Below are 17,949 nucleotides of genomic sequence, written 5' to 3'. Positions count from 1 at the left end.
TGTCCTACAGACAACAACCCAAGTTCACTCCAGCTTGAGGTCACTAACAGATGGCCGGACATCCTCCTTCAGGATATTTTGGTGCACAGCAGAATTCATGGTTACATTTCCTCACAGTCTTCCGGGTCCTGACGCAACAAAATAGCCCGAGACTATCACACTACCACATTTTACAGATTATTTTCCCCCCAAAAATCGGGAATCATCAAGATGTTTCCTGGCAAAACTGAGACGAGCCTTTTTTGCTCAGCGATGGTTTTCATCTCGGAACTTTGGAAACCGCCAGGGTCTCGTTCTTATGGTGGAGTCATGAACACTCACCTTAACTGAGGCACGTGCGGCCTGCAGTTCTTTTGGATGTTGTTCTGGGGTCTTTTGTTGTCACTGTGTTCTTTCACTAATATTTAAATTTGTTTGATGATCTGAAATATTAAAGTGTGACAAACATGGGGGGGAAAAAAATGAGATGTCAGTCAGGGGGCAAAGACTTTTTCACACCACTGTTTATACAGATGTTACGTTTCATTCACCCTGTAAATAACATGTAATTATATATAAGGTTGTGGTTGTTCTGTAGCTTGATATCATTTGTTTTATTATACAAAACTCTTGATTTAAATGGGTGTTTTTTCGCGAAAAATAGTAGAATTGTGTTTGCATTGCACAGAATTAAACTTATGAAACAACGACCCTTTGTTTTTGATCTGGTGCTAAATACGAACGAACAAACAAAGCAACTTACGAAACGAACTTCATCATCATCCTCTGGCTCATCCTTGATGACGATGACGGGCCCTGGAGATGACCTGCGCCTCCTCTTGGTGGAAGGGTTTGACGGGCCACTCTGGGGGGCTTCTGCACGCTTCCAGGAGACAGAGCTTGGAGGAAATAGAATGACATTTTCCTTCATTAGTAATGTGTGAATCTGGCAAAACTGCAGAAGGGAGTGAAAGGATCTGTGCCGATGAGAAAAACAGATGCAGCAGCAACTAATGAGCAAAGATGCTAAGAGAGGATAACATCATCTTCTGGCTTTCCAAATGACTGAATATGAGCGGAAAGCTCTCCCACTTCCACCACATGATCTGCTCCTGCATCCGTTTTACCGTCATGCCAAGAGCAAAGTGCCACAGAACAGTCTCCACAGAAATATCTAGGCAGTTAGCATTTTGGGGTGAATAAATGATGACAGAATTATGTTAAATCGCCTTTTTAAGGTCACCCGTCTTAATTGGATTCAAGTCAGGACTTTGGCCAGGCCACTCCAAAGACTTTGTTTTGCTTTTCTTCAGCCACTTTAAAGTAGATTTGCTGGTGTGCTTCAGATCGTTGTCATACTGGTGAATGACTGATGACCAAATTATGTTAATTACAGGAGTTAACATACTCTTTATAGCTAGCGTGAAGCGGAAATAGCCGAGGCTTTTATTTCAGTATGCTAATGTCCTTCCTAATGAAACTGAATATTGAATAGGGGGCGGGGCTTTGCTATTAGTGCACCATTCCCTTGTAGCAAACTAACTATGAGAAGGGCGTGGCTAAAAATATTGTGTCTGTGTGAAAAAGTGTTTGCCCCTAAACCTTATAGCTGGTTTGGCCACCCTTAGCAGCAGCACCTGCAATCAAGCGCTTGCAATAAGTCTGTTGCAGCGCTGTGGAGGAGTTTTGGCGCACGCATCTTTGCAGAATTGCTGTAATTCAGCCACATTGGAGGAGTTTTCGAGCATGAATCGCCTTTTGTAGGTCGTCCTTCTCAATTGGATTCAGGTCAGGACTTTGACTAGGCCACTCTAAAGTCTTCATTTTGCTTTTCTGCAGCCACTCAAAAGTAGATTTGCTGGTGTGCTTTGGATCGTCGTCATACTGACATCAACCCAAGTTCAAGAGCAAAATCCCAAATATAAATATTTTGGAAATTTAGCATTTTAGGATAAATGACTGATGACCGAATTATGTTAATTACAGGAGTTAACATACACCTTTATAGCTAGCGTGAAGCGGAAATAGCCGAGGCTTTTATTTCAGTATGCTAATGTCCTTCCTAATGAAAGTGAATATTGAATAGGGGGCGGGGCTTTCCTATTAGTGCACCATTCCCTTGTGGCAAACTAACTATGAGAGGGGCGTGGCTAAAAATATTGTGTCTGTGTGGAAAAGTGTTTGCCCCTAAACCTTATAGCTGGTTTGGCCACCCTTAGCAGCAGCACCTGCAATCAAGCGCTTGCAATAAGTCTGTTGCAGCGCTGTGGAGGAGTTTTGGCGCACGCATCTTTGCAGAATTGCTGTAATTCAGCCACATTGGAGGAGTTTTCGAGCATGAATCGCCTTTTGTAGGTCGTCCTTCTCAATTGGATTCAGGTCAGGACTTTGACTAGGCCACTCTAAAGTCTTCATTTTGCTTTTCTGCAGCCACTCAAAAGTAGATTTGCTGGTGTGCTTTGGATCGTCGTCATACTGACATCAACCCAAGTTCAAGAGCAAAATCCCAAATATAAATATTTTGGAAATTTAGCATTTTAGGATAAATGACTGATGACCGAATTATGTTAATTACAGGAGTTAACATACACCTTTATAGCTAGCGTGAAGCGGAAATAGCCGAGGCTTTTATTTCAGTATGCTAATGTCCTTCCTAATGAAAGTGAATATTGAATAGGGGGCGGGGCTTTCCTATTAGTGCACCATTCCCTTGTGGCAAACTAACTATGAGAGGGGCGTGGCTAAAAATATTGTGTCTGTGTGGAAAAGTGTTTGCCCCTAAACCTTATAGCTGGTTTGGCCACCCTTAGCAGCAGCACCTGCAATCAAGCGCTTGCAATAAGTCTGTTGCAGCGCTGTGGAGGAGTTTTGGCGCACGCATCTTTGCAGAATTGCTGTAATTCAGCCACATTGGAGGAGTTTTCGAGCATGAATCGCCTTTTGTAGGTCGTCCTTCTCAATTGGATTCAGGTCAGGACTTTGACTAGGCCACTCTAAAGTCTTCATTTTGCTTTTCTGCAGCCACTCAAAAGTAGATTTGCTGGTGTGCTTTGGATCGTCGTCATACTGACATCAACCCAAGTTCAAGAGCAAAATCCCAAATATAAATATTTTGGAAATTTAGCATTTTAGGATAAATGACTGATGACCGAATTATGTTAATTACAGGAGTTAGCATACCATTTATAGCTAGCGTGAAGCGAAAATAGCCGAGGCTTTTATTTCAGTATGCTAATGTCCTTCCTAATAAAACTGAATATTGAATAGGGGCGGGGCTTTGCTATTAGTGCACCATTCCCTTGTAGCAAACTAACTATAAGAGGGGCGTGGCTAAAAATATTGTGTCTGTGTGGAAAAGTGTTTGCCCCTAAACCTTATAGCTGGTTTGGCCACCCTTAGCAGCAGCACCTGCAATCAAGCGCTTGCAATATGTCTGTTACAGCGCTGTGGAGGAGTTTTGGCGCACTCATCTTTGCAGAATTGCTGTAATTCAGCCACATTGGAGGAGTTTTCGAGCATGAATAAATTTTTAGATCATCCTTCTCAATTGGATTCAGGTCAGGACTTTGACTAGGCCACTCTAAAGTCTTCATTTTGCTTTTCTGCAGCCACTCAAAAGTAGATTTGCTGGTGTGCTTTGGATCGTCGTCATGCTGCCATCAACCCAAGTTCAAGAGCAAAATCCCAAATATAAATATTTTGGAAATTTAGCATTTTAGGATAAATGACTGATGACCGAATTATGTTAATTACAGGAGTTAACATACCCTTTATAGCTAGCGTGAAGCGGAAATAGCCGAGGCTTTTATTGCAGTATGCTAATGTCCTTCCTAATGAAACTGAATATTGAATAGAGGGCGGGGCTTTCCTATTAGTGCACCATTCCCTTGTGGCAAACTAACTATGAGAAGGGCGTGGCTAAAAATATTGTGTCTGTGTGAAAAAGTGTTTGCCCCTAAACCTTAGAGCTGGTTTGGCCACCCTTAGCAGCAGCACCTGCAATCAAGCGTTTGCAATAAGTCTGTTACAGCGCTGTGAAGGAGATTTGGCGCACGCATCTTTGCAGAATTGCTGTATTTCAGCCACATTGGAGGAGTTTTCAAGCATGAATAAATTTTTAGGTCATCCTTCTCAATTGGATTCAGGTCAGGACTTTGACTAGGCCACTCTAAAGTCTTCATTTTGCTTTTCTGCAGCCACTCAAAAGTAGATTTGCTGGTGTGCTTTGGATCGTCGTCATACTGACATCAACCCAAGTTCAAGAGCAAAATGCCAAATAACTGTCTTCACAGAAATTTAGCCTTTTAGTATAAATGACTGATGACAGAATTATGGTAATTCAGGAGTTAACATACCCTTTATAGTTAGCATGAAGCGGATGGGGCGAAATCTTGACGTTTGTGCGCCATTCCCTTCTAGCAAACTAACTATAAGAGGGGCGTGGCTAAAATTATTGTGTCTGAAGTGTCAAACTGACATCATCAGAGAAGCACCGCCCCTTCAAAAGAGTGAAGTAAAGGCTCAGTCTTTGATTGAAGATTACCAAAACGAACTGTTTTGTAGTTAATTAACTTACGCTGATTAAGAATAACAATTTGCGCTACCAAAATAAACATCCGACATTTTGATTTCACATGGACTTTATCACGTTTCTTTGTGCTCTCAAAAAGTTATCAGATTAGTTTCAATAAAAAAAAAAATGTACCTGGTCTTTGGTTCCGATGACGTGACGGACATCTGAGAAAACTGTCTTCCTTGTGCTAAAAGTCCAACAGAATCAAGACAATACTCAGAGATATAACACGGCAGCATTGAACAAACAGAAAGATAAACCAGACTGAAAGCCTTAATTTTTGTTAGGTGCCATAGAATGAAAATCTGGATATACAGTACACGGGTGTAGATTCATAATAGGAGTTTAGTACATAAAAAAAGCCACATGGTAACCAGGGCTGGAGCAAGCTGAACTGCCTTTAACTGAGGACACTCGGGTGTCGCGGACCTCTATTCTGCCACCCTATGCGCGGATATAACTGAAGACACGCGGGTGCTGATGGAGGTGTCGCTGACGCCGCCCTCTCTATTCTGTCGTCTATGCATGGATATATCTGAGGACGCGGGTGGTGAGGGAGGTGTCTTGGACATAACTGAGGATGCGGGTGGTAAAGGAGGTATCGTGGACGCCACCCTCTCTATACTGCCGCCCTAGTCGGCCGCCTAGGTCGACTCAATGGACGCACCGGCCCTGATGGTAACCCAGAAATCAAAACAAAACACTATCACAATACATATGGGATCATTAATATGTACGCTTTTGATTTGCCTTATTTTTATGTTTATCTAAACTTGTATTATACTTACGATGCACGTAGGACTTCTAGTTTAAAAATGGGAAAAGCTTTCAAGAGCAAACAGCCATGCTCATGGCGTCTCATCTGTTCACAGCACATTAGAACTCAAAATGCAGGATATACGGATTAAACTGTTTGGTGCACGCTTATGCATCATGTCATATCGCTTAGCTCTTACTGTGAATTTGAGTGAAAAAAATATGGCAGTAAACTGATCGATTTATATTGATTCCTGCCGATGTTTTCACGATATTGGAATTAGGTACCAATTGGTACTGAAATTTGAAAAACGTCTATTTCTTGCTAACATTTAGGTGCTGTGAAGGTCATCAGTTCACCGATCAGTCGTGTGTCAGCTCATGGACAGGCCAGCTGATTGACATGGATTTAAAACGCTCTAGTGTCCCTGTATCTGTGGTTACACTCAGTAAACAGAGGTGAGTTCGGTGAACTGATGACCTTCACGGCCAATCACAGCCATTTCTGTTGAGCACTTGAACACAACGGCCAATCAGCGCTGTTTAAGAACGCACTCCAGTGCTCAAATGTTCGCGGGAACATTTTTATATTTTATTTTATTATGTTATATTATATTTTATTATATTATATTATTTTATTTTATATTGTATTATATTTTATTATATTATAATATTTTATATTATATTATATTATTTTATAATATACTATATTATTTGTATTATATTATATTATGTTATATTATTTTATATTATATTACATTATATTAATTTTATTATATTATTTTATATTAAATTATATTATATCTTATTATCTTATATTATATTATTTTATATCATGTTATATGATTTTATATTATAATATATTATGTAATATAATATTATACTATATATTTTATTTTATTATATTATAATTTTTATTATATTATATTATATTACATAAATTTTTATTACATTATTTTATATTAAATTATATTATATTATATTATTTTATATTATATTATATTTTATTATATTATATTATATTTGATTATATTACATTATTTTATTTTATATTATAATATATTATTTTTTATTATATATCATATTATACTAAATATTTTATTTTATTATATTATTATATTATATTTTTTTATATTATTTCATATTATATTATATTTTATTATATTATATTAATTTATTATATTATTTTATATTAAATTATATTATATTTTATTATATTATTTTATATTATATTATTTTATATTATATTATATCATGTTATAGTATTTTATATTATATTACAATATTTTATATCATGTTATATTATATTATTTTATATTATGTTATTTTATTATATTATTTTATATTATGTTATTTTATTATATTATTTTATATTATGTTATATTATATTATTTGAAAGTATTTTATTTCACATTATATCATATTAATTATATTATATTATATTATATTATATTATATTATAATATTCATATTTAATTGATTTAAAGGGACAGTTCACCCTCTAAAATGAATATTCTGTAATATTACAGATAATAAACAGAGGTGGGTTTGGTGAACTGATGACCTTCACGGCCAATCACAGCCATTTCTGTTGAGCACCTGAACACAATGGCCAATCAGCGCTGTTTAAGAACGCACTCCAGTGCTCAAATGTTTGAGGGAAATGGACGTTTTTTCAATGCCAGTATCGATTGGCACAGATTTCCAGTATAGACAACACTATTTTATATAGCCACAAGGCTTAAAAATTAATAAATTAATTTTTTAAAAATACATTTTTCATCTTCAGGGTAAACTCAGGGTAAAACAAATTTCTGTCGGCGTAAAGACATGTCACTCACTAATTAGATTCACAATTTAATATTCATGACCCTTCCAAATAAGGTCAAAGCGTTCATCTCATATTAGGGCCAACTCTTATGGTTAGAAATGAACCCATAAAACAGCATCTGGGGATGTTTTTGCAGTTACCCAAGCCTTTTACCTTCGATTTAGACATCAGAGAGCAATTTAACATTTCATCAATGCATTCTATGGCACCTACAAAACACACGCCAGGCATTGATTGCTGCAGATAAGCTGTACTCTACCAGCTGTCTCAGTGGGCATAGAGAGGTGTGTGTGAGTGTAGCTGGGTCTCTGCGCAGACATCAGTGCGCTGGGGTCACATCTCCGGTTCAGGTATGACGTGGCCTGCATGTTTTGCTGAAAAAGGTCAATTTGCATTATTTGAAGCTGAAAATGTCGCACATGACGTTTTATTTTTATTTAAAAACTGCCACGATCTAACGAATACCGTAAGTGAGATTGTTTTTAAAAACGTTATGTCCAAATTCCAAATCTAAATCAAGATTATTTTGCTTACACCAGATTATGTATGATAGGGCGTATAAACATATATACACATACACACACTGTATAATACACACTTGCCTCAGATTTACTAGAAACATGGTCAGAGTAGTTGTAAATGTGCTGACCTGCTGCAGTGTGTTTGGAGAGGGCAGCGGCCCTCCGCTGGAGTAGGCAGCAGCTTGTGGAAAACGTCCTCTAGGCAGAACTTCCACTGGTTTGGGAGGGTAGGTGGGATTGTTGATGAGGCCCCTCAGAGTCTTGAAGAGAGAGCAAACAGAAAGTTCCAGATTACACAACTAATCTCACAATACCAGTCGGAATTTTGAATCAGATGTTTGTGAAAGGGGCATCTTAATAATACTGTAAAATAAACGTTTCATTACAGTTGAAGTTAAAATTGTACACCTTGCTGTGAAATTTGACGTTTTTTTTCTGGAGAAAGTCTTATTTCTATTAGCTTGGCTGGAATAAAAGCAAACAATTTAAAGGTCAATAGTATTAGCCCCCTTAAGATTGTCTACAGAACAAGTCACTGTTGTCTAATGACTTGCCTAATTAAAGTAACTTTGCTTACTTGAATAAATTAAGCCTTCAAATTGCAGTTTCGGCACTACTGACTTTCACAGTATTTATTTTTCCTGTTGTGGTAGTTGATGGGTGCCAGTAAGCAGCTTTCTTCAGAATATCTTCTTTTTTCATGTGAACAGAAGATTTTAAAAATGTACACTGACTAAATGATTACAGAATATTCATTTTAGAGGGTGAACTGTCCCTTTAAATCAATTAAATATGAATATTATAAAATAATGTAATATATTATAATTTAAAATAAAACAATTAAAAAATATATAATATAATATAAAATAATGTAAAATAAAATTGTTTAAATATATATCATATATATTATATAATATAATAAAATATAATATAGTATAAAATAATATAATATATTAAAATATAATATAAAATAATATAACATGATATAAAATAATATAGTATAAAATAATATAATATAATAAATTATAATATAATATAATATGATAAAATATAATATAATGTAAAATAAAATAACAAAATAATATTATTTAATATAAAATAATCTAATAAAATATAATATAAAATAATCTAATAAAATATAATATAATATAATATAATTATAAAATAATATAATATAATATAATAAAATATAATATAATTAATATAATATAATATAATAAAATAAAATATTATATAATTTAATACAATAAATATTATAACATATAATAAAATATAATATAATATAATATAAAAATAATATAACATGATATAAAATAATATTATTTAATATAAAATAATCTAATAAAATCGAATATAAAATAATCTAATAAAATATAATATAAAATAATATAATATAATATGATAAAATATAATATAATATAACATACAATAAAAAATAAAATATAATATAATAAAATAAAATATAAAATCAAATAATATATTATAAAAAATAAAATAAAATATAATAAAATAAAATATAATATAATAAAATATAATATAATATAATATAATATAATATGATATAATAGCGCATTAAAGTTTTGATGATCTTCATTATATATGATATGATGTGTGACGTGGCCAACAGAGTGCAGTTTTATGCTTCAAGGTGTCTCTGAGTGCACTTGTGTGAGTCTTTGTGTCATATTTATGTCATATGATAGACTCAACATCACATGAGGAACAAGTGCAGCGTCACATGAGCGCCGCCGCTTCTGTCAGGAACTGCACGAGTGCGGACAGGACGTTTTATGGGGATGTTAGCTGAAGCCTGAACCTCTGTAATAAATTCCAACATCAACTGTATATAATATATAAAATAAAAGTCACCTGTGGAGGTAGGTTGGAGGGCTGAAGCATAGGTGGCGGGCTGCGGGCACCGTAGCGCCGGCCGTGGTGAGGCATGTTAGGCAAAGTCTGAGATGGCGACCCGCCCTGCAGGGGTCTGTGTGGAGGGGGTGGTCCTGGCAGACGCATGCCTGGGTACCAGGTCCACTGATTGGGCGAGTGATGGCGGCTGTTGTGCTGAGAGAGTTTCTCCACCTGCATCTGCAGCTGGGCCAGTGTGCTCTGCCTCTGCTGCTGTTGCTGCTGCTGGAGGGTCTCCGCTCGGGGCCCCGGGTTCATCTGCTGGAAGGGGAACGGCTGGGGGCCACTGGGATGACGGACTGGAGTTTTCTCCACGACTAAAGAGCCTGACGAAACATTCAAAGGTGATGTTTAACAGATTTTCACTGTATTTGCTATGATATATTCTTCTTCTACAGAAAGTCTTACTTCTTTTAAAATGTATAAGGTCAATATTAATATCCTAATTAAAGAGCACTTTAAGCTGCATACTAGTATCTTGCAAAATAACTAGTAAATTATTAAATACTGTCATCATGAAAAACACTAAAGAAAGCAATTATTAGAAACAAGTTATTCAAATGATTGTGTTTATAAATGTGGTTAAAAAATTATCCATTAAACAGCACTTGGCAAATAAATAAATAAATAAATAAATGAATGAATAAATGAATGAATAAATGAATAAATAAATAAAATATAATTAAAATAAAAATATATAATAATAAATAAAATAAATAAATGAATAAAAAATTAATAAATAAAAAATGAATAAATATTTAATTAATTAATGAATAAATAACTGAATGAATGGATAAATAAATAAATAAATAACTAAATGAATAAAACAATGAATAAATAAAAAATGAATTAATAATTAATGAATGAATGAAGAATGAATGAATAAATAACTGAATGAATGGATAAATAAATAACTGAATGAATAAATAAATAAATAAATAAATAAATAAATAAATAAATGAAAAAATGAATAAACAAATAAATGAATGAATGAAGAATGAATAAATGAATAAATAAATGAATAACTGAATGAACAAATAAATAAATGAATGAATAAATAAATAAATGATGAACAAATAAGTAAATTTATAAATGAACAAATAAATTAATAGATAAATGAATGAATAAATAATTGAATGAATAAATAAAGAAATTAATAAATGAATAAATAAAAGAATGAATGAATGAATAAACAAATTAATGAATAAATAAAATAATAAATAAATGAATGTAAATGAATGAATAAATAAACAAATGAATGATTGAATGAATGAATAAATAAATAAATAAATAAATAAATAAATAAACAAACGAACGAACGAACGAATGAATGAATAAATGAATGGATGATTGAATAAATAAATAAACAAATGAATGAATGAATAAAATAATAAATGAGTGAATGAATAAATAAACAAATGAATGAATGAATGAATAAACAAATTAATGAATAAATAAAATAATAAATGAATGAATGAATTGTAAAAATCCAAAATATCAGACCACGAGAACTGTTATGGAATTTCATGAGACAAGATGCAATGTTCCAATGCATGTTCTAATCTGAGAAGTGATGAAGAAACCAACTGTTCCACTGCTCTATTCAAATCACTGTTGACAATGCAAACACAGGCTGGAGAAACAGAGCTACTCTACAGCAGGGGGTAATGCGAAGAAGTCACCCATCTCCTTCCACTTAAACCCCCCTTCTTGACCCTTATGTCACCTTCTGATTAGAGCACATTTCACATAAAATGTTCAAGGTTTTAATATGGTTTATCTTGCATCACTATATTCATGTTTGGTATCATTTTAAATGTCTCTGTGTGATTGGTAAAGTGGTCTTAATTTTACAGTAATATTTTACTGGTATATGTTGATTTGGTTTTTGACTTCTATAAGATCTTGATAAGATGCTCTCCCTCCTCAGAGATGGTTAAGTCCTCAAATTCACCAGGCCAGGGTTTCTGTAACACCTCTATTGTCTTGAATTTATGGCTGTTTGTTTTCGATATTGAGTATATAAGGTAAGATGTGCTTTAGGACGGGGGGAGATCTTGTAAAAAGACACCCCATTGCAGCATCTCTGAGACTTATGCTGCAATGTATTTCTCTGGTCAGGTATGCATCTATAACTCTTTGATTTGTCTTTGATTAATGGATGTTATATTGTTAGTCTCATCTCTGAATTGGCTTCCTGATGATTTATTATGTAATTGGCAGAACACAATTTTACCTGACAAATAAAATGTTAGGTTTTGATTAATTCTGGAGTTTTGCAATTTCATTGTATCCAGTAGATTAGAGGAGTCTTCATTACCTTTATTGTGGCATAATTGAATTGATTAATAGGCGCATTTGATTATTGTTAGCCATAGCGTGCCGATAACATGTAGATCTGTTAATCGTTTAACCACTGGAAGTAGCAAGTTGTATGGGCTTGGCTAAGGATCTGTTTTTTTAAGACTAGGTAAGTGTAATGCGACCAGCTTATTCAAATATAGTTAATTCTGCATCCTCTGACTATTTTCAGAGTGTCCACATATTGTCCGCGAGAAGATGCGCAAACCCGGGGCGTGGAACTCTGAGCGATGTTGGTCCCTAATGAACGTACAATTAGAATATCGGACCTCAGAAAATATCAAAACTCTAAATTAAATCATAAATGATGAATGTGATCCGTTCTTACAATTAGAAATACAATCTAAATTTTAGGATCATTGAAATTGGAGTCAGATTGAATTCGGAGCTAAAAAACGAATATAAATAAATTCTAATAAATAATAAAATTCTTTTCAGAAGCACTAGAAAAGGCTTACATGCATTAAACCTTCGACCATGCTGTTAGTTTCGTCATTGGGCTAATAGATGGACTTCTACAGAATAAATAAAATTAATGAATGAATGAATGATTTAATGAATAAATAAACAAATGAATGAATGAATAAAATAATAAATTAATGAATTATTAAACAAACAAATAAATGAATGAATGAATGAATGATTGAATGAATGAATAAATAAACGAATGAATGAATAAAATAATAAATGAAAGAATGAATAAATAAATGAATGAATGAATGAATAAATGAATAAATAAATGAATAACTGAATGAACAAATAAATAAATGAATGAATGAATAAATAAATTAATAAATGAATGATGAACAAATAAGTAAATTAATAAATGAACGAATAAATAAATGAATTAATAATTAAATGAATGAATAAATGAATGAATACATGATTGAATGAATGAATAAATAAACAAATGAATGAATGAATAAATGAATAAAAGAATGAATGAATGAACAAATTAATGAATTAATGAAAAAATAAACGATTGAATGATTGAATGAATAAATAAATAAACAAATGAATGAATGAATAAATTAATGAATAAATTAATGAATAAATGAATAAATAAATAAATGAATGAAGAATAAATAAATGAATAAATAAATGAATGAATAAATGATTGAATGAATAAATAAATAAATGAATGAATGAATTAATAAACAAATGAATGAATGAATAAATGAATAAAAGAATGAATGAATGAATGAATGAACAAATTAATGAATTAATGAAAAAATAACCGATTGAATGATTGAATGAATAAATAAATAAACGAATGAATGAATGAATAAATGAATAAATTAATGAATAAATTAATGAATAAATAAATGAATAAATGAATAAATAAATGAATGAATGAAGAATAAATAAATGAATAAATAAATGAATGAATAAATGATTGAATGAATAAATAAATAAAAGCATGAATGAATGAATGAATTAATAAACAAATGAATGAATGAATGAATGAATGAATAAATAAATAAAATAATAAATGAATGACTTGACTTAATATTCATTTATTATTCACAACAGAAACACTGCATTGAATGGACACGACTTGTTTCTGCAAGTGTCTTACCCAGATCCACGTTTGAGGCCCAAAAGGCAGAGCGACACTGGAAGCGCACCAAGCTCTGGGGAACATAGGAGATGTTGCACTTTGCTCTCATGAGGTACTGAATTTGGCATGTAATCTGAGAGAGAAAGAAGACGCAGAACGCTGTGATACAGATTTATTTACTAGTGCTCATTATTGTCAGTTACACAATCAAAACAACTCAGATTCACCCATATTTATTTATGTTTGTATATAAACACGAAGATGTATTGATGTGCACTTATAAAGACTCTTACCAGTCTCTTACAGTACAGGAGGGCTGTTCCACTGTTACTGGCTGTGGCCCATTTTGTGAAGTTGATCACATGATCCAGATGTGTGGAGAGCGACGTCACATCCTGCTGTTGTTTTTTCAGGAGGATTTCATGGTCTTTTGTGATGGCCTAAACAAACATGTCGAACGTAAACATGTCAGAACGAGACATTGGACACAAACTCACACTGGACATCAAATGGCAGCCTAACAGCTGAGGCACACTTCTAGACCAAAACATCACCATGAGCTTTGCTGTACTTGAAGGCACAGTATGTAATTTTCTACACTAGAGGGTGTGTGTTCACAACAAACATAGGGTGTATTTTGATGATGGAAAATAGACAAAAAGATTAATAAATAAATAAATACAAATAAATAAATAAAATAGATAAATAAACTAATAAATAAAAACATACAAACAGATAGTTAAATAAATGAAGCAAATGAATAAATGAATAAATAAAACCAATAAATAAACACAGATAAATACAGACAAACAGATAAATAAATAAAACATAAATAAATAAATAAATAAATAGATAGATAGATAAATGAATCAAACTGATAAGTAAACACAGATAAAAAAATATTTGTTATTTATTTGCTTATATATATATATATATATATATATATATATATATATATATATATATATATATATATATATATATATATATATATATAAGCAAATAAATTAATTAATAAATAAAACAGATCAATGAAAAGGAAATAAATAAAAAATAAATATATATATATAAATAAAAGAGATAAATAAACAGATATACAGATAAATGAATAAATATATAGATACAAAAATAAATAAATAAAACAGATAAATAAATAAAAAAACTGATAAATAAACAAACACATAAATAAATAAATTAATTAATAAAACATAAATAAACCGATAAACAGATGAATAAATAAATAATGATATAAATAAACAAAACAGATAAATAAATGAGTAAATAAAACAGATAAATAAACAGATAAACAGATGTATAAATAAATAATGATATAAATAAACAAAACAAACAAACAAATAAATAAATAAGTAAATAAATTTATAAATTTATAAAACAGATAAATAAACAGATAAACAGATGAATAAATAAATAAATAATTATTTAAACTAAACAAAAAAGACAAATAAATAAATAAAACAGATAAATGAACATAAATAAATAAATGAATAAACAAATAAATAAATAAACAAAACAAATAAAAAAACAAATGAATAAATAAATAAATAAACATATAAACAGATTAATAGATAAATAAATAGATAAATAAATAAATAAATAAATAAAGTAATAAACAGATAAACATATAATGAATAAACAAATAAATATAAAAATAATTAAATAAACAAAACAGATAAATAAACAGAAAATAAACAAAAAATAAGTAAATAAAAACAAAACAGATAAATAAACATAAATAAATAAATAAAGTTTATTAATAAATAGATAGATAAATAAATAAATAAATAAATAAATAAAACAGATAGATAAATAAATTAATTCAATAAAATAAAAACAAATAAAAACAAAACCGATAAATCAACATAAATAAATAAATTAATTAATTAATTATATAGATCAATAAATAGATAGATAACTAAATATAAAAAAACAGATAAATAAATAATTAAATAAACAAATAAATAAATAAATAAACATAAATAAGCATATAATTAGCAGGTGTACATGCATTTTCTGCAAATAAATACGAAATAAAGTCGTGTTGCTAAACATTTGTGTGTTGTTGCTTTATTGAAGTCGACGTTGATGTCCAATAACCTGAAGTCATTCAACAACTGACATTATCACAGTAGTTGTCACTCAGCGCGGAGGGAATCCGGCAAATATGTCCGATAATCTATAAGCCATATTGTTTGCAAATAATTTAGAAATGTAGAGACACTCCAGCCGGCCTCTTCGTGCTCCTTCATGACTTGAATTGTTTACTTGGGAACATCCCTTTACTACATCACCCTCGCGCACTGAAGACATTAATGACATGACTTTCTGTGAAGATGCTTTAAAACAATTGTGAGCAGTGCTCAAAAAACCCCCCCACACACACACAACAACTGACATTTAGCTGCTTTCCTCTGCAGCACAGAAGCCGAACACACACCTTAGATGTGAAATGAAGCAAAAATACCTCCAGCTGGTTGACCAATAACTTCCCCTTCCGGTTGATCTCCATGATGAGATTGCAGATGGACTTTTTGATCTCATTAGCCACAGTCTTGCGATTCTCATCCACTTGCTGAAGACTGGACATGCATTGAAGAACATATAATAAAAAAAAATGTATGAAAACACGCTTAATCACTCGCTTCTGGATATTTAAGATTTGTCAAACCTTCAAAAATGTAAAACTGCAGATTTAACTGAAAGGATCAGACTGACTCAGCAGAAAGAAACGCATCTTCAGAATAATCTGTATTTATCCATTGAGCATAAAATAATTACTTGCATTTTAAATAATACATTTTTAAACAAAAACAGATAAATAAACAGATAAACAGATGAATAAATAAATAAATAATTATTTAAACTAAACAAAAAAGATAAATAAATAAATAAATAAATAAATAAATAAATAAAACTGATAAATGAACATAAATAAATAAATGAATAAACAAATAAATAAATAAACAAAACAGATAAAAAACAAATGAATAAATAAATAAATAAACATATAAACAGATTAATAGATAAATAAATAGGTAAATAAATAAATAAATAAAACAGATAAATGAACATAAATAAATAAATGAATAAACAAATAAATAAACAAAACAGATAAAAAACAAATGAATAAATACATAAATAAACATATAAACAGATTAATAGATAAATAAATAGATAAATAAATAAATAAATAAATAAAACAGATAAATGAACATAAATAAATAAATGAATAAACAAATAAATAAATAAACAAAACGGATAAAAAACAAATGAATAAATAAATAAATAAACATATAAACAGATTAATAGATAAATAAATAGATAAATAAATAAATAAAGTAATAAACAGATTAACATATCTGTTTATCTATATGTTATCTTATCTGTAACATATATAACAGATAAACAAATGTTTAAGTTTTTTTGTAATATTTCAATCAAATTCCGTCGTCTTTGCATGTTAATGGCTCTGTGGTGTTGGTTAATGACTTACAAGTAAACAGATACCATTTCTAATCATTTTCAGAAAGCATTTTAATTAGCTTTTTGCTTAACCTTTTATCGGTCCAACAACTATATACAGTAACAATGGCATTGATCATTTAGTGCAAACTATAAAAGCCTTAAAACGTTTAAAGGTCACCCAGTTCCACTCCAGTGTGGTGGAGTGCCCTATAAAGGGCTGAAAATGATTGATATGTGCTGTAATTACAATTTCAACTCACGGAAAAAAAGTTACTTTTACGAAATGAAATGAATTATGAGTAAATAAATAAATAGATAAACAAACAATATGATTTAAAAAAAAAGAGATAATAAAAAATAAAAAAGTAAATAAATAAAAAGATAAACAGATAAATAAATGTATCAAAGAGACAAATTAATAAACAAACAAATAAATAAAAACACACAGACACAGATAAATAGATAAATAAACAAATGAATAAATAAAAACAGACAAACAGATAAATAAACAAATGAATAAATAAAAACAGACAAACAGATAAATAAACAAATGAATAAATAAAAACAGACAAACAGATAAATAAACAAATGAATAAATAAAAACAGACAAACAGATAAATAAACAAATGAATAAATAAAAACAGACAAACAGATAAATAAACAAATGAATAAATAAAAACAGACAAACAGATAAATAAACAAATGAATAAATAAAAACAGACAAACAGATAAATAAACAAATGAGTAAATAAAAACAGACAAACAGATAAATAAACAAATGAGTAAATAAAAACAGACAAACAGATAAATAAACAAATGAATAAATAAAAACAGACAAACAGATAAATAAACAAATGAGTAAATAAAAACAGACAAACAGATAAATAAACAAATGAATAAATAAAAACAGACAAACAGATAAATAAACAAATGAATAAATAAAAACAGACAAACAGATAAATAAACAAATGAATAA

General features: G+C 30.5%; 1 protein-coding gene across 2 annotated transcripts in view; it reads right to left on the bottom strand.

Moving 5' to 3' along the window:
• trim24 (tripartite motif containing 24) overlaps nt 1-17,949 on the bottom strand; it is a 63,288-nt gene that overhangs the window by 17,897 nt on the left and 27,442 nt on the right. For both annotated transcript variants that reach the window (XR_015481931.2, NM_001002870.3), the window contains 8 exon segments: nt 15,973-16,087; nt 13,784-13,930; nt 13,509-13,623; nt 9,530-9,894; nt 7,789-7,920; nt 7,399-7,513; nt 4,685-4,739; nt 743-878 (listed from right to left, as the gene is read on the bottom strand). Coding sequence is in view for 1 of the 2 variants with exons in the window: in NM_001002870.3 (NP_001002870.3) it covers nt 743-878; nt 4,685-4,739; nt 7,399-7,513; nt 7,789-7,920; nt 9,530-9,894; nt 13,509-13,623; nt 13,784-13,930; nt 15,973-16,087 (1,180 nt within the window). In the remaining variant the exon portion in view is untranslated.

The sequence above is a fragment of the Danio rerio genome, chromosome 4 (assembly GCF_052040795.2).
Source record: "Danio rerio strain M-AB ecotype USA chromosome 4, GRCz13ab, whole genome shotgun sequence".
NCBI lineage: Eukaryota > Metazoa > Chordata > Actinopteri > Cypriniformes > Danionidae > Danio > Danio rerio.
This window is presented reverse-complemented; position numbering and strand designations above follow the sequence as displayed.